Raw genomic sequence first — 17,337 nt, forward strand, 5'->3', positions numbered from 1 at the left:
AGGCGGCGGCCATTTTGGCTCTCCGCTGACAGGGGCAGGCGAGCGGGAAAGAGGGCGCCGGCCGTGCCTGGCCCCAGCGCTTCTACCCTCGCCTTCCTCGGGCCGCCCGGTTCGGCTCCTTGCGCCTCGCCATGTCGGACACGCGTGGCGGCAGTGACAGCCGTCCCGACGAGACCGGCGTCGAGAAACAGGTGAGGGCGGGGAGGGGCCGAGCAGCGCTGGTGGGGGGAAGTGTGCAGAACGGGCAGCGCGGATTGGTCTGTCGCTCCGCCACTCGGCGCCGAGCTGCATCCTGATTGGCCGAACCCGAGGAATGCCCGGGGGCTCATTGGTCGGCGAGCTCTCCGGCGTTCGGGCCCGTGGGGGACCATAGAGAGGAGCGAGCGCGGCTACCCGCAGCCTGAACTTCCGGTTTGAAACTGCTCCCCCTCTTGCCCCCGCATCTTTATGGTGAGTACACTTGTCACGCGTGGGAAGGCCGCTCTGCGCGTTTGAATGAGGCCCGTTGCGTTTCGAGCCAGCCGAGGCGCCTCTGGAAAGCGCAATGCTGGGTCTGGCGTCTTGCGGAAGGACTGCAGCCCCCATTCTCTCCCCAGGCAGGGGATGATGGGCCCTGCCGTGGATCCCTGCTGGGTGATTTGATCCCAGCAGAGTTTGGAAGGGACCTTGGAGGTCTTCTAGCCCACCCCCCTGCTCAGAATACAGAATATTAAGAGTTGGAAGGGACCTTGGAGGTCATCTAGTCCGCCCCCTGGTCAGAATACAGACTACCAGAGTTGGAAGGGACCTTGGAGGTCTTCTAGACCACCCACCTGCTCAGACAGGAGACCCAAGAGCATTGCAGACAAAGGGCTGTCCAGTCTCTTCTTGAAAACCTCCAGTGACACAGCGCCCACAACTTCTGGAGGCCAGCCGTTCCACTGGGGTTAATTCTTGTAAGCTTCAGTGGCAGGAAGCTGCCAGCTGTAGGTAGCAGGTTGGCACCTGGTGCCCGGCGGGGGTGGGTGTGTGGGTGGGTTGGGTAAGACCCTCCCTAGCAGTCACCCTTGTCTGCTTCCCTATGTGCTCGGCTGAACTCCCTGCCCCAAAGGCCTCCAGTTCAAGCCAAGAGACGTTGCACCTGATGTGGCCCATCAAGCCGCTCCAAATAAACAGCGAGGGGCTGGCATCCTTGCAAAGCTCAACCTGGCAGGGTTCGGTTTCAGGCAAGAATAACCGACAGGGCATCCAGCTTGGCGGCGGCAGCAAAGATGACAATTTAAGGAGCGAGCATCTGAAAATAATACCAGGACGAGCTCCAGCTATTGTAACAAGAGGAATCTTGAGTTTAATATATCTGTATATTCTTTTCATCATATATATATATATATATATATATATGTATGTATGTATGTATGTATGTATGTATGTATGTATGTATGTATATTATTGTTTTAATGCTGTTTTTTTTATTTGCTGGTCTGTGACCATCATAAAAGATGGATTGTCTGAGATCAGCACAGTCTTTTCCAGTGTTATCTTAAGTGAGGCAGGAGTTGGCATGCTTAAAGAAAAGATAAATTCTTCTTGGGGTGGAGGAAAGTTCAGAAATGTAGGCTTGGCTCTCAGATAAGAGTTTGAAGAGTGTGACAGCCTTCCCCCCCCCTCACCATCCAGTTTTTTATTATTCTTCGGTTCCTGTTCATCAGCATTCTAGAAATATCTAGCTGGCCCAGTGAGAGGAAGGTCTGGTGCACCCAGAACATTGAAGAAATGGGTGGATTAACAAGTGAAAGTCAGGACGGCTCTCATAATATTCAAAGCACTGAGGCAGATATTAGGAATTTTGCAAAAGCTTTATTTTTTAGTGGTGTGTTTTGAACTCCCTTCAAAGAGATTGGGGATGGCTCTTTTGATACATGAAGCATTTTCTGTCCCTGCAGGGGACAGAATGGCTGCTCTTGATTATTATTATTTACTTTATTCATTAAACATGAAACTCAGTCAACTGAACATTCAAAAAGGCACCGCAAATACCATTGACTGGTGCTGATGGTTGATAAGAGTTGCTGCCAGCGTCCCACGTATCAACCAAGGACCTTCTTAAGATGTACGATGTTCCAAGTAGCCCAGTTTTTTGCAGTTCCGCTGGTGTTATTGCAGGAAGCTGCAATTTGTTGATATATCTTATAAAATTCTTGGACATGGTACCAAGTGCCCCGATGACCATGGGTATCACTGTGACATGTTTCATCCATAGCCGTGTAGTTTCAATGGCCAGGTCGTGATATTTCGTGATTTTTTCCAATTCTTTTTCTTTGACTCTGGCATCTCCTGGTACCGCGATGTCAATAAATTGTACACTTCGGTTTTCCACAACCGTGATATCTGATTTGTTGTGTTCCAAGTGACAATCCGTCTGTATTCAAAAGTCCCACAAGATCTTCATCTCATTTTCTATAACTTTTTCCACTTTATGTTCCTGTGACTTTTTGGATACAGGAAACTGTATTTCTTATATAATCACCAGTGGATTAATTTAGGAACTCGATCGTGTCTAGCTTTGTAATCAGTTTGTGCGATTTTGCTGCATTCACATATTAAATGTGTAACAGTTTCGACTTTGTTGTTGCAAAGTCGGCAGTTTGGATTGTCGGTGGATTTTTGTATCTTTGCTTTCATGGCCTTAGTTTGTAGTGCTTGATGTTGATGACGATGATGAGCCTTGCTTTCTTTCAGGACACGCAGGAGAAGGAAACGGGCATCCCCGAGAAAGAAGAGGAGGCCAAATTAAAAGCCAAATATCCCAACATAGGACTTCAGAAGCCGGGGGGTTCTGACTTCTTAATGAAGAGGCTGCAGAAAGGGGTAAGTGAGCCCCCAGGAACCCTCTCCTGGAAAGGAGGAGCCCTGTAGGGAAATCAGGGTGGCAGGAAGCGAAAACTCAGCAGCTGCCGCCTAATGACGATAAACCGAAGCCCGGATGGGTGGCAGCTGACAGAGCGGATGGGTGGCTGCTGCCTTGGCTTGTGGGGTGTCTAGGGGAGGCCCGGCTGGAAGCGTTGTCTTGCCAAGACCCTCGGTGTCCGCTTGCCAGATTCCCACCCAGTGGGAAAACCTCCGTTTGAAAGGAATAGGCTGGAAACTTCCCTGGAGTTTCTGCTGTTTTCTGGCAAAGTCCAGAACGTAACCAGACCAGTCCCCTCCATGGCACAAGGGGGCAGCAGAGGGGAGAGCGCTGGTCAGTGGCTAGGTGTGGACACTTTTTAAGACTTGTAGACTTCAACTCTCAGAATTCCCCAGCCCTGGGCCAAAGGAAACAATAGGCCGCCAATTGGAGGCAGGGCCCATTCGGAGGGATTGGTGGCCCCAGCTGTTATTTGGTGGAGGGGGCAGCAGGAAGGGGCAAGAGGTCGGCATCTAGACGGGCCTCCCTTGTGCAAAGTGATGGACCCAAATCCTCCCTTCTGAATGAATGGCTTGTATTTCCCTCGGAGGACGGAACAGGGGCCTCTCCTCCGTTTGCTGTGGCTTCCCCCCCATCCTTTGGGCCCCAGATCTCATCCCCTCGCTTTCTTCCCCAGCAAAAGTACTTCGACTCTGGAGATTACAACATGGCCAAAGCCAAAATCAAGAACAAGCAGCTGCCAACGGCGGGTACCGACAAGAACCTGGTGACCGGCGACCACATCCCCACCCCACAGGATCTGCCCCAGAGAAAATCGTCCCTCGTCACCAGCAAGCTGGCAGGGTAACCTGCTCTCCTGATGGAATTTCTCTCTCTTTCTCTCTCTTTCTCTCCCCCTCTCTCTCTATTTTTTTTTCCATTTGGGGCTTTGGGGAATTGGGTTGTGTTTCCCCCCACCCCGTTATCAGACTGAACTGAACTCTGCTGTACCCTAGAGCTGGGACCCACAGAACCTCCACTGTGGTGGATCTCTTTGTAGTAATCAAAACCAGAAGCCAAGACATGGACTTGTGTGCCGTTCTGGTGTGTGTTTTCTCGCCACTGCGAGCGGGCAGGCTGTGCAGCATGGATTCTCTGGGGGGCGGAGGGGGGGGAGCGGGACCCTGAAACGCGCTTTGCTTTAGATCGTCAACGCTCTGTCCTGTCCATTAATCCTTCATCGCCAGCTCGGAGGGGGCAGGAAGTCTGCACAGAAAAGCCGAAAGAGGCAGAGTGCAGAGTTAAAAGTTAAGACAGCCGTGTCTTAACATTTCCGGGAAACCTGCTCCATACACTTAGGACAACGAGACCCATCAGTGGCAACCACGGGCTGCGTAGCCTCCAGCGATCCGAAACGCCCATGAGCCTCCTCCATCCTGCGGGAAGAGGGCTTTGCGGGCAGAACCTCGGCAACTCTGTGTTGTGTTTTTTACTTCTAGAAAACTGGCTGAAGGGAGAGTGGGGCTCTTTAAAGGTCTTGGAGAAGCCGTTTTGCAAGGCTTGGAGCTTGCAGGCAAAAAGTCTTCCAAAGTTAGAAGGTTTTTCTGGGAATCTTGTCCGAGGCCGACTGCCAGGTCCAACCTCCCCTGTATCTGCAGAAACTCTGAACATCTGCCCCACCCCCCACCCCCCAGCTGATAGGAACCAGGCAGTGAGTCAGACAAGACGTCCCGTGCCTCAAGTCGAGGCACTCAGCTGGATTGAAGGGTCTCCCCTTCCCCTCTGCTGTTTGGCATGGCCCCCAGGGCACATTGGCATGGATCTTCGACGTAGCGTAAAGGTGCCTGCGTGGAGCCCGTTCAAAGAGAGATGCGGGATGTAAAATCCTCTTAGGCGGGAAAAAGAGATCTTATGGGATCGTCTTGGGGATGGATCATGCAAAGGGTGGCGTTTGTCCGGTGTTGGCCAGGAGCTGTCGGGTGGGCCCTGCTCGCTCTTCCCTGCCAACGGCCGAGCCCAGCGCTACGATATTGGCCAAGGCGGGCTGGTCTTGTCTCAAGGACGGACCCTTGGGAGTCTTAGAGACAGGGGGTGGCCAGTGGATGAGGGGTCAGGCAGGAAGGGCTGACACCGTGGGGAGCAAAGGAGCCCTGAATTCTGAATTGAAGGTGCCGAAGGATGACCGGATGTTCAGCCTAGTGAAACATCCCAGCTTGATTCACGGTGGGGTGACCTTCTTTCCCCCCCTTAGAAAGCAAGGCTGTCCAATTTTAGCCACTTTAAGGCGTGTGGACTTCAACTTCCAGAATTCCCCGGCCAGCGCTGGGATTCTGGGAGTTGAAGTCCACACACGTCTTAAAAGGAGCCAAAGGTTGGATGTCCCTAATTTAAGGATGATTCCAACAGTATGTTTTAACCTCGATCAATAGAATAAGTAGAGAAACTTAACCACTTTGAATTGGGAGCTGTCCAGAGTTACTGATTTAAGATAGGCGGCTCCAGAAACTGAAGGAATGAATGAATCGATCGATTGATCGATAAAACGTTAAGCAGGATCCCCTTGGCAGCCCAAGGAAAGCACGGCCCCTCGCCCAGAGCCCCCCGCCCTTTGAAATTCTGGGAGCTTCTCCAGGGGGCTCTCCCAAGAGCCCGTGGTTACGGAGAGCCCACTTTGGCGGGGCCGGCCTGGCGGTTTCCAGGAAGGTTGTGAGAAGAGAGTTGGAAGATTTCAGGAGTCCCCTGTGGTCTGCTGGCTGACCTTCCCACTCTCTGTCCTCCGTCTGTGTTCCTTGCTTTGCCCCCGAAAGAGAACAAAACCCTGTATTTGGGAATTGAGTGCGTCCCCTCTCTGCAGCAGCGCTTGGCGGGTGCAACAGCTTAACAGGAGGGTGCCCCCTGGCCAGCCCCCCCTTCCCCCCGTCCTGCTGGGTGCTTCATGGGGCCCCAGGAGACGTGTCAGTGGGGGCATCGACCCGGCCACTGCCTGGTGGAACGTCCTCCATCACCCCAGCTTTACTAGCTGGCTTAATGTTGGCCAGAAGTAGGGCCTCTGTTTCCCCCCATTTATCCCCAAAGACTGTGGTGCTTCGAGACCCCCGAAGCCGTAGAGCCTTGCCCGCCGAGCCTGCCCTCTGTCCCAGCCGTACTGTAAATAGACCCGAGTCATATATATATATATAAATATATATATATATACACACACATATATATATATATATAATTTTTTTACATTGTCTTCATCCTTATCTTCTGGTGCTTGCGTTTTTCTAAAAAAAAAAAAATTGCAAAAAAAAGACACCGCCCCTCCAAAGTATGAACGTGCGCACATAATTCTCTCTCTCTCTCTCTCTCTCTCTCTTTCTCTCTCTCCAAACTTCCAAATCACGGGTGCCCCCCACTGCTCTCCCGTTTGTCCTTCCCGCAAACCAGCTTGGTGCTTCAAAGCTGCTGCTTTTAAAAAAAAAAGGGGGTGGGGGGGGAAAGGGAATTGTGTTTTCTGGCTTTTGGCGACCAGCAATTCCGGGTGGTGGGGCTGTGACAAAGAAAGGAAGAAAGGGGTAAAGGAGCCAGGTGTGAACATCAGAGTGACAAACTTTTAACAATAAAATAACCCTTGTTTCAACCCAGGAACCTGATGTCTGGTGTGTGACCTCTTTGCGGGTTGCCGATCCCGCTAACCTGGTTTGCTGGGTTGCTTTTCACTTAGGCCGTTCGTGTGAACCACTGTAGTTAGCTGAACGTGACTTGGAGGCTTAGGCAGGTGGCGCGAAACCCAGTTTACACTCTAGCGAACTCGACAAGTGCAAGATAGGTGGCGGCGTAGCCTGGTGTATGAACCAAGCGTTTGGCTGATTTCTGTCATTAAATATCTGCGTCTTATCAACCCCTGCCTCCAATGTGGTCTCTCTCTTTCTCTCGAATTTGGCCACTTGAAAATGTATGGACTTCAACTCCCAGAATTCCCCAGGCTGAGGGATTCTGGGAGTTGAAGTCCGCTCATCTTTTGCCCAATGGAAATATTCTGCCTGAGGCAGGAAGGCCAAGAATTGAGCAGGGGGGGAAACCCCCAAGCTTGTAACTGAACCATCTCCACAAGTCTACGGGTCGCGGGTGGTGTGAAGGGGGCTTGCCGGCCGTGTCATTCCCTCCTTGGCCATGGGGGGGTGAAAGAGGCCTTTCAGTTCAACCGCTCCCAAATCAAGTGGGGGGGGCGGAGAAAGGGGAGGAACCCAGCCTGAACTGGATGTTCCTTTGCATTTCCAAAGGTTGAGATCATTGCAAAGCGTGGGAATGGCGATGGGGGAAGGAGCCCCAGAGCATTGTGGGAAGGAGGGCCGAAGGGTTGGGGTTTGTTTGCAGTCAGGGCTGGGCCCGTCCCAGTTCCCAGTGAAGCCTGTATCCCAACAGACCCACCCCTCAGTTCAAAAGCAAACGAACAAATTGAACAAATCTGGAGCTTGCGGTGGGGGGTGTGTGTGTGCTTTCCTAGGGAGCCTGAAGTGTCCCATTGAGGTCCTCTGTTGAAGGACAGGCTCCCCCCAGCTGCCAAAGGGCTTTCAGGCGTCCCCCAAAATCTCTTCCTCCAAGGGTTGTGGTTTTTTTAGCTGGGCTCGGCCAGCCCCCCCTCCCCCCCCGTGTTTTCAATGTAAACCTGGCTTGTTTGCTTTGGAAGGTTTAATTGCTGTTTTACTTTTCTCCAGGTGCCTTCTCAGGCTGGGCTGTTTACTTGAGCTGGGTCACGTCAGCGGTTCCTTCACTCGTGGAGGGTTAGAGGTCAGAGGGGATGTTGGCTGGAAGGTGAGGTGGGTGTTTGCTCAGTCTGGCCAGAAGAGTTTTGGCACCCCCAGGACTCCCGATTTCTTCCAAGGGGAGAAAAGGGCTGCTGGGTTTAGGCTGATCAGCCTTCCTGCCTGCCTTCCTTCCTTCCTCTGCCCCATGTGGGGTGGTGGTGGTGGAGACCCACACAGGTAGAGGGCAGCCCTAAATTGCTCCTGGTTAGCATAACCCGCCCTTCTTCGATCTGAAGCACTCCAATTCCCATTATGCACAGCTGCCCTTGCCAACCTGCGTGGATGGGAAGACCCCTGGCTTTCTTGTGGATTTGATTTTAGCCCGAATCGATCCCCTAAGAACGGTTCGTGTGTCTAAGCGGCTGGTTTGGGAAGATTGTTAGAGGTCAAGAGTATTGCAAGGTCTCCGTCCCTCGATCGTCCCCACCCCACAAGCTCTCTAGGGTAGGGATTTGCCAAAATCTCAGATGAAAATTTAGAACGGAGGTCAGGCTTTTGCGGTGAAGGATTCTGGGCTAAGGAAGACGTTGGCATCTGGGTGTTTCTTTCGTCTTAAAAAAAGGATGTCCACGGCTGGCTGGGGAATTCTGGGAGTTGAAGTCCACAAGTCTTAAAGGGACCAAGGTTGGAGACCTTTGCTGTAGAGCAAAGCAGGATGATGGACAGTAAAGCTTTTTTGTTTTTGTTTTTGTGAATGTGGACAGGAGGGAATGCTAATTTTCCATTGAAAGAAGAGGACTAGAAACTTTAGGCCACGCCTTTCTGACGAAATGTAAGATTTTCCTGTCAAGTTTTGTTTCTTAAAAAAAATTTTTTTTTGGTGCGGTTTGACCTTTTGGGTTGTGTCCTTAAAAATGTTGTTGGTGGCTGTGTTTGGGTCAGCTGTTGAGCTTTCCTTGGTGCCCGATTGACACCGTATGGGCACCGTGTCAACAATTTAGGGCTGGGGTGTCATATTGCTGACATCTGTAGACAAGATGTTCTTTCCAGAAGCCGTGTTTTCTTCCTCTTTCTTAAGTCTTCCTTCACAATAGATTTATTACATAATCTCCGGGGATCGGTTAATAGGGGATTACGTAATGGGGATGTAGGTCAGGTAACCAGGTTTGCTCCCTTGTTCTGAGTTGATGGTGTGTGTGTGCGTGTGAGTGGGTGGGCTTTGAACAAAGACAGGCCTGTGTGCTCAGGATTTTACTTTTAAATTCCATTTTCTCTCCGGGTTTTCCTTCCCATCAGTGAAAATGGCTTTACTGTGGGGAGGGAATTTTTAGTTACTTACATGACGCCACTTTCAAAGACTCCTGGCTGGTTTACAAGAGAAACACGAACACATCTGTGGAAATTAATCCCACATCTGCAATACAGCCCCTTTTTTCTTTAACCATTAAAGGCTGGTGGGGCAGGGGTTCTGCCTTTCAGGGCGAAAATTGGCCGCCTTCTGCTCAACGGGGAGAATTGTTTGGCTCAGGCCTTTTGAGTTCTTCTGCTGACGTTTTCTTCCCAGGTTTGATGCAAACATTTAAAAAGACATTTTTCCATAATGTCATGCTAAGAAGAACAGGGGAAGAAAAAACTGACTTAAGCCCCGTCAGTTTGAAATGTGCAAACCCAGTCCCTGGTTCCTAAGGCTTTATAAGGAGTGATTTCATTCAGTTATCCTTGGCTCGCGGGCCCTCGAGTCATCTTGCCAAACCCAGGCCACCCCCCCTTGGCTGCAGGAAAACATTGCTGCGGGTTGGTCTAGACAACCCCAAACTCATCTGGTGACATCATGGAAGACCTGATCCTGCGAAGAAGTCAGCTGAGCTACTGGGCTTTTTGTTTTGTTTTGTTTTTGGGGTTTTTTTTTTTGCAGAAGGAAAAACCAAAAATGTGCTGAAAATGGATTGCACAAAGTTTTGAAATCTGTCATTTGCCCCGAGGCTGCGTGACATCCTGTTATGCTCGAGAAAGATGCTGAGCTTTTCGTTTCGCAGCCAGCCAGCCAGCAGGGCCGTTTTTGCTGAATTCTGCTCAAGAAGCTGGGTGCCTTTGAAGGCAGCCTGATTTTAATTTATTTCTATCCTGCCTTTATTGTTTTTGTAAACAAGGCAGCGAACCTATCCAACACACCACCTTCCTCCTCCTGTTTTCCTTACCACAACAGCCCTGTGAGGCGGGTCGGACCGGGCGAGACGGAATTGGCTCCAAGTCACCCAGCTGGCTTTCATGCCTTAAGCGGGACTACAACACCCATTGTCAGGGGGCTGATTTGAGGTTCAGGTTGACAGTCCATCACGCAGGAAAAGGTTGCTCCCGTTGGGGGGCTTTGTGGGGCATATTTGGGGAGGGGGTATTGCCAGCCAGCATTAACCCAGAGCCAAAACTGGCCTGGGGGTTAGTGTGGAACGGGGGGGGGGGGGACCCCAGCCCTCTGCCTTGCAGGAGGAGAAAACCCCAAGAGTCCAGGGCTCTCCAAGCTTGGCCGTTTCTAAGACTGGTGGACTTCAACTCCCAGAATTCCTCATGCGTGGCCAGCTGGGGAATCCTGGGACTTGAAGTCCCCCAGTCTTAAAAGCAGCCAAGCGTGGAAACCCCTGGGTTAGTCCGTGGCGGGATAAGATCTTCCCCCACTCCCCGAGACGGGCTTGCAATGCTCCCCCCCCCGGCCGGGGGGGGGGTTTGGGGTCAACCCAGGACGCTGAGGGCGCCCGTGGGCTCCGCTTTGCAACTGCACTCCAGACCTCCTTTCCCCCCCCCTTCTGGAAAGTTCCCCCTTCCGCTTTTGCTCCCCGAGGGCAGCTGCGGTCCTTGCCTCCTAAAAGCCCCAGGCAGGGAGTCCCGCAGGGCACTTCCATTCCTTCCTCTTTCTCTTTCTCCCCCCCAAAGGAAAAATGGGCCCGTCCATCCTTGCTGGGGAAGATGAAAGGGGGATTAAAAAAAAAAAAAAATTCCAACCCTGATTGGCTACCCAGAATCTTTTCCCCCCCTCCCTCCCAGGGAGGAGTCCCCGCCCCTTCTCCGCTCTTTTTCCATTCTATCGCTCCGATACGCCTCCCGCGTGGCCCCGCCTCCCCATCCTCTGCGTCGTCGTCGTCGTCCGTGACGTCACTCGGCGGGTGGCATTTATAACGGGCGCTCGTTGCGCGCGCCACTCCCCTCCTCAGACGAAGCCGTCGCGCGAGGCCGGCCGCCATGTTCAACAAGAAGACGATGGTTCTGTATTGCGGCGGCTCCCCCGGATTGGCCCCGGCCGCCCCTCAGTCTCCCGGCGCGGGTGGTGGCGGCGGAGGAGGAAGCGGCGGCGGTGGCGGCGAGGGCGGCCTGGCTCTCCATCCCGGCGGCGTCCGAGCAGGCCTGGGCGTGGGGGGGCTGTGCTGGCCTCCCGCCGGCTGCGCTGAGGGGCCTCGAGCGCTGATTGGCGGAGGGCCGCGCGCAGGGGGCCCCTCGCTGATTGGGCCCCCGGAGGCGGCCGCGCGCGCGCCGATTGGCTCCCCCGAAGAGGAGCTGGACGGCTGCGAGCCCGACGCGGAGAACGGAGCGGAGCCTCCCGCCGCCTCCCCCGCCTCGCCTCCGCCCGGGGACCCGCTGCGCCAGGTGACGCTGCAGCTGGTGGCCTCGTACCTGCGGGAGGCGGCCGACCAGGAGCCCCCCAAGCAGGACGGCGGTTGCGGCGGCGGCGGGAAGTTCCTGCAGGGCCTGCTGGGCCGCTTCGGTCCCTGTCCCGGCGAGGCGGAGACGGCCGCCCGGGCCCTGGAGACGCTGCGGAGGGTCTGCGACGACATCATGGAGAAGCACCAGCTGGCCTTCCAAGGTGGGCTCCTTCCCCCTCTTCCTCCCGCTGCATTGGTGCTCCTGATGGGGTTTGTAGTCCCAGAGAGGCCGCCTCCTCCCCCACCCCGCCCCCTCGCAGGGAAAGTGGATGGGATTCGGTGGGTGTGTAAATATTGAGAAACTGCCATGCAAACAGAAGGTTGGTCTAGTAATTCCTCGCCCCTCCCGCCCCCACCCCCACCGAAAAGGACAGCAAGCAGGAAGGATTGGGGGGCGGGGTTTGAAAATATTGAGAAACTGCCATGCATCCAGAGGGTTGTCTACCCCACCCCGAAAAAGGGGTCCCACCCACCCCCACCCTGAAAAAGCATGGGATTGCAAAGGTGTAGATATTAAAACTGCAATATAAACAGAAGGCTAGTCTAGTTAGCCCCCTCCTCCCAAAAAACGGAAGCAAGCAAGGTGGGGGGAATTGAGAGGATGCCAGATATGCAGGAAGGGCTGTAAAATATACTTTTTTCTTATATCTCTTCCCCCCCCATTCCATCTGCCCTCTGCTGGGGAGGGATGAGTTGGAGAGGAAGGGGCTCTTGGCCAGGATTGGCTGGAAAGCAGCTGCAACTCTGGTGGAGCCCACCCTGGTAGCTGGGAGGCTGTGTGTGGCTGGGGCTGCTGCAGGCCAGCCTGGCTTCTCTCTTTCCTTCTCTGCCTCCCCCCTCCCCTTGTTTTTGCTGCAAGCAGTCATTGTGAAAGTATCAGGCTGCAGCAGAAAGGAAACTGCACTTTGTACTGTGGGGGAGGGGGCAACCTTGCAGGCAGGCAGAGATAAAAAAAAACTCATTATAGATTAGCTTTATCAGTGGCTCCTATCCTGCTGGGCCCAGCAAGCGAAAAATAGCTCATTGTAAACAGGGTGGTATTAAAAAAACACCAGAAGCTTCTGTAGCTAGCCAAGATTTTTAACTTCCTTTGCTGTAGACCAAGTTGGTTGCGCTTCGCCTTTGGAGTGATTTTAGCAAAGCGTTTGAAGTTTGCCAGCTTTTGCGGTTTCTTGATGAATGGAATGGTTGCTGATGAGTTTCCAGGGCGATGTATCAGTGGGGGACAATCCTGGGCCATCATGCTTTGAAGTGAGGACTGTGACACAGAATAGGCAGAGGGTGGCCTATTATAGTGCAATAGTATTTGACTGATTCATTGAATTCCCTGGTAACTGATTTCATCAGCTCCTGCTTCCTGGGAGGTTTAAAGCCTTCTGAATAATCCACTATCCCGCAGGGATTCTTCTCACCTGAATTCAAACTTCCTGAAGCTTTGAGATCCACTGGGGAATCCAGTTCTGCCTTTGCCTCTTACGTGGCACCATTTAGCAATCTGAACTGAGAGTTTCATCCTGCTTTCCTTGGGAAATCACTGGGGCTGAGAATTAAATTGCTGTTTCCTTTTAGTTCTAGTTGCTTTTTGGGTGAACTGTAGCAACACAGACCATGTTTCTGGGGGGTTCTGAGGTTCCCCCCCCTTGGGAAAAGAGAAAACCAGAGATTGTTTTCAATATTTTTTTCCCCTCGTTGACCTTTTGTGGTGCTTTGCCTAAAGTCCTTCCTTCCCTTCTTAATTCAGGAATGCTGAGGAAAGTGCAGATTGACAAAGCAGATGACTTAAAGCTCATGTCAGAAGTTGCAACGCAGGTTTTCAACGATGGCATAACAAACTGGGGGCGAATTGTGACTCTCATTTCTTTTGGTGCCTTTGTTGCCAAACACTTGAAGAGCCTAAATCAGGAAAGCAGCATCAACACTTTGGCGGAGATTATCACAGAGGTGCTGGTGACAGAGAAGAGAGAGTGGCTGCTGCATCACAATGCCTGGGTGAGTAAGATCCCACTGGCTTTTGGGAGGTTTTCTTGCTTGAATGGAAGGAATGGAAACTTCAGCTGTGCTTGAGGCTAGTTGTCCAGACACAAAAATAGGCAGTGATTGCATGACCAGTCTTCCTGTTCCCTCAAGAGGGGTTCTAGTGGGGTGGGCTTCTGGGGTTTTATGATAGACTAAGTTCTCCTTTGAAGGGGTGTTTGAGGCACAGGTCATATTCTATAGGCCCAGTTTCTGGAATTTGCTTCTCTCTCCATGCAAAACCTGCTTGGCTTGCTTTCGGTGGATTGTCTAAAGCTGCCACGTGCTGCTGTTGCTGCCTGTGTCAAAGCCATTAACGGTACCATTCTTTCTTTTAGGAAGGCTTTGTTAAATTCTTCCATGTAGAGGACCTGGAAGGCAGCATCAGAAACATTCTGGTGGCTTTTGCAAGCGTGGCTGGCCTAGGAGCGAGCTTGGCTTACTTGATCCGGTGAGCCAAAAAAAGGGGGGCTCTCCCGAGTGGAGCTTAGCTTGGACTACTCTGTTCCTGCTGTGAATAGAAAACTGAGCTGTTCTCCTCTTGCCGAGTGGGAAGCAGGACAGCTGGAACTCCCCAAGAAGGACTGCTATGAACTGTCCCGGGATAGAAGGTAACCCAGCAAGGATATCTTACAAATGGAAGTCGCTTTTTCCAAGGGAAGAAACATGTGCACTCTGCTTCACTCACACGAAGCTAGGAGGACTGAAGCCCTGTGCAGGAGGAGGAAGTGGTGTGCTTGGACTGGCGGCAATCGGGCTCTGGAGGAAAGACAGTTGGATGCACTGAGCAGTGAGTGATCTGTTTGCACAGGGTGACAGTCGTACCCTCCCGTCTTTTGGAGAATAACGCTGGGTCTGAAGTGCCAGGGGTGTTTGGGTCCTGTGTCATCCTAAAGACTTCCGGGTGATCTCTGGGAAATGCCTTGAACTGTTGGTGGATCCAGGCAATGTATTTTTGCCCCATCACTGAGAGAAAAGGCCTGGCGTCCTTCAGCCTCTCATCAACATCGTATTCGAAAGGGCTGACTGTATTTTTTTATTTTTATTTCACTCTTTCTTTCCACTGCCCTCCCTTTGAAAGCGTCACACTGCCATTAAGCCCCCCCCCATCACACCTAGCTGCTCCCTGCAGTGAAGCTCAGTCTGCAACCATGATAAGCATCATTTGGGACCGATGAAACCTGCAGAATGTGCGCACTCTTGAAGCAGATTTCTCTTTGAGAAAGATTGCGAAGAGGGGTTTTGTTTTAAAACATGATTCAGTTTGGATTTGATGACTCTTGATTCATTTTCCCCCATCAGCATATACTGGGCATTTCAGAAAACCTCCGCATCCAAGTTTAACAAGGTTATCGATGTGACTGTCATGACCAGCGTAAAGTTTGAAACCCCCTCTTTTCTTTCCCTTTCTCTCTTGGGAAGAAAGGAGCCCTTTGGGGTTTTCCGTCACCCTGCTTTATTTCTTTGATTCCTGAGTTGAGCTTAAAGGATGCTTTTTTAAAAAAAAAAAAAAGCTAAACTTGCACATGAATGTCATTTATCCTGTAAGAAAGCAAAATAACATGCGTGAATTAGCAGTGTGAGATCCTGTGGTACACAAAAACACACAAACACACACTCACATTCTAATCTGTGGGCAGCTTCCTGGGTGTCCTCTAGATGTTTCAGCCTGGATGTTTCTGGAGGATGCCTGATGATGGCCTTTTCTAAACCCTTGAGGATGAAACAGTTCATAAGCTGAGTTTTCTTTGATTTTTTTTTCTTTTATTCAGGAGAATGGCTTCAGTTAATAGGAGCAGGAATTTTAATTTGCAGTGTAGAATTGCTTTTAGTTTTCATTGTGCATCAGTCTAGAACCGGGAGTATCCAACCATGGCCACTTTAATAACCGTGGACTTCACGTAGCTGAGGAATTCTGGGAGTTGGAGTCCACAAGTCTTAAAAGTGACCAGGTTGGACACTTGGCTCTAGACCAGATAATGGCAGAAGTAAAAATCTTGGCAAGGTGCTGGAAGACCTGCTTGTTTACATAAACCGTCTAATAAAACCCATTCAGTGATTCTCGCAATGTGAGGAGGTTCTTCTGTTAATACAGAAACCTGAAGTGTTTGTTTTCGTTTTGGGGCTGAATGATTGTCCCTTGTTCTTTCTTTCCTCCCCCTTTAATCTTGCCAGGCAATTGATTGGTAGATGAGGGGCTTAAAACCCTGGACCGACTTTTTTCCCCCTGTGGAGATGGAGAGGCAGGGCCAGAGATCAGTCTTAGAACAGATCTAGAACTAGCCAGCTTCAGGGATGTGGGATTAAGCCTTGTTTCTTCATTCAGGGTGGTCTGAATTCTGGCTTGGGTCCTGGAGCTGTCTGATCTGTGACTTGCACCTCAGTTGTTTCCAAATTGCTGTTCTGTGGGCACTTGAGCTGGTTAAAAAGGTATTACAGTGATGGGCAAGAAAATTAAAGCATTTCACACAGGTTAAGATGCCCCCCTTCTGTCTGCCTCCAGGGCCCAGAAATGTGGCTTAGAAAGAAAAACAGAGGAGGCTAGGGAAAATATTTTTCATAGGGGCTAATAGAACTAGCCTATTGCAATGCCTTGTGTGGGGTTTACTGGCGGAGTATGCAAAGTTTTTCCTTAGAAATATGCAAAATGGCACTTCTCCAAAGTTCTGTTGTTACAAATACTGGTGCCGTGTGGGTGTGTCAGCTGGGTTTTCTTGTCCAACCAAACAGGCAGGGCCTGAGGTTCCCCATTTTCACACGAGCAGCAAAGAGATTGCAAGTGAGACCTGATGGCCTGTCCTCTTTCCTTCTGTTTGACAACACTTTGACTCAAACCCCAGTAGCTGTGACTGTGTCTCTAACGAGAATCCAGAGGGAACCTTGGCATTTTATATTTTAATAGGGCCCTGAGCCTGGATTCCTTCTGATTTCCTGGCAGATCAGAAGAACCAGTCACATCATGGGAGTTCTTTTTTCATCCCAGATCCTCTTGGCGGCTAGGCTGCTGGGGTGACGTCTCTCTTTGTGGTAGGAAAGAAGGGAACAGTCGCATGTAGCAAAAGCCAGAGAGATGTTTATTCTAAGGGCCTTGACTTCAATAAAGCCCAAGTTTGCCAGCAACATTAGAATGGCCTTACTGATTTCTACCCTGTCCACATTCCTCCCAGGCAGAATCACTGTTTTGCAACCTAGCAATGAAGTGTTTAATATAATATGTGCTTGAATGTTCATCCAAATTAAATTAATTTAACCCTTAAGTGTTCAAGTTGTCGGTAATGCTATATACCTTGGGTTTCCCTGCCTTCTTAGAATGTCCTGCTTTGATGAAGCAGAGGAATGTATTTGTCTGAATATTGCAAATGTTCTTTTGGGAACTGACCATAAAAAGTTCATGTATTGGTAGATACTTAATCCAATGAGGTTCTTTGAACTATTCTACCCCCACCCGCTTGTATTGCTCCTTGGTGTAACTGACAGACTTGTGCCTTTTCCTCTAATCCAATATTTATAAATTTCTCAGTTTTGCAATAAGTAGATGGGTGTGCTGGAAATCACTGTTGGGTGCGATGCTGTGACTTTTTCGAGCAAATGACAGAATTGCCAGTGAGGATGCAAGTGGGCTTCACCCTTGGTTCAGCTTTTAGGCAAAAAATAAAGATTGCTTGCTCTACAGCTCAGAAAGATTTAACTGAAGCGATAATGGGCAGTATTCACCCTCATGAATAGAAGGAAACCAGATTAAGGAACTCCAGCAACAATTACAAGATAACCATTTCCCCTTTCTGCTTTTCATGTGCTCACACCCAATTCACTATAGAAGAGTCAGCTCTCTCAAGGTGTAAAGGAAAGGCGGCGGGGGGGGTGTACCTCATTGGCAGTCAGCAAAACCAAAGGGGAGAATTGATGTCTTATTTTAGGGGGGAAAAATATTCAGGACTAGCTGAAGTAAAGCCAGACTGCTTTTGATTGAGGCTTAAATTATTTAACAGTGCAAAGGAGTCACTGAAGAAGACCCTGTTTCTTGGAAAAATCAAGA

At 50.9% G+C, this 17,337-nt stretch overlaps 2 protein-coding genes across 3 annotated transcripts; both read left to right on the forward strand.

Annotated features, from left to right (window-relative positions):
- On the forward strand, positions 1 to 6,488 carry ENSA (endosulfine alpha). 2 transcript variants are annotated; one of them, XM_058160524.1, is made up of 3 exons: positions 1 to 191; positions 2,719 to 2,847; positions 3,564 to 6,488. In XM_058160524.1, exons 1-3 carry the CDS (start codon positions 132 to 134, stop codon positions 3,732 to 3,734), a joined length of 360 nt encoding a protein of 119 aa, XP_058016507.1. In that variant the 5' UTR covers positions 1 to 131; the 3' UTR covers positions 3,735 to 6,488. The 2 variants fall into 2 exon arrangements, with proteins under 2 accessions (XP_058016507.1, XP_058016508.1); XM_058160525.1 differs by lacking the exon at positions 1 to 191 and adding an exon at positions 231 to 450.
- Positions 6,489 to 10,762: 4,274 nt separating this feature from the next.
- On the forward strand, positions 10,763 to 16,558 carry MCL1 (MCL1 apoptosis regulator, BCL2 family member). Its single transcript, XM_058160517.1, has 3 exons — positions 10,763 to 11,449; positions 13,030 to 13,277; positions 13,640 to 16,558. The coding sequence occupies exons 1-3, from the start codon at positions 10,831 to 10,833 to the stop codon at positions 13,754 to 13,756; spliced, it is 984 nt and encodes a 327-aa protein (XP_058016500.1). The 5' UTR covers positions 10,763 to 10,830; the 3' UTR covers positions 13,757 to 16,558.
- Positions 16,559 to 17,337: the final 779 nt, after the last annotated feature.

Source organism: Ahaetulla prasina, chromosome 17 (genome assembly GCF_028640845.1).
Source record: "Ahaetulla prasina isolate Xishuangbanna chromosome 17, ASM2864084v1, whole genome shotgun sequence".
Classification (NCBI taxonomy): Eukaryota; Metazoa; Chordata; class Lepidosauria; order Squamata; family Colubridae; genus Ahaetulla; species Ahaetulla prasina.

Coding starts and splice junctions, on each gene's coding strand:
- ENSA (XM_058160524.1), top strand. CDS start 132: ATGTCGGACACGCGTGGCGGCAGTGACAGCCGTCCCGACGAGACCGGC. Junction 192..2,718: donor AGACCGGCGTCGAGAAACAG/GTGAGGGCGGGG, acceptor GCTTTCTTTCAG/GACACGCAGGAGAAGGAAAC. Junction 2,848..3,563: donor TGAAGAGGCTGCAGAAAGGG/GTAAGTGAGCCC, acceptor TTTCTTCCCCAG/CAAAAGTACTTCGACTCTGG.
- MCL1 (XM_058160517.1), top strand. CDS start 10,831: ATGTTCAACAAGAAGACGATGGTTCTGTATTGCGGCGGCTCCCCCGGA. Junction 11,450..13,029: donor GCACCAGCTGGCCTTCCAAG/GTGGGCTCCTTC, acceptor TTCTTAATTCAG/GAATGCTGAGGAAAGTGCAG. Junction 13,278..13,639: donor TGCTGCATCACAATGCCTGG/GTGAGTAAGATC, acceptor TCTTTCTTTTAG/GAAGGCTTTGTTAAATTCTT.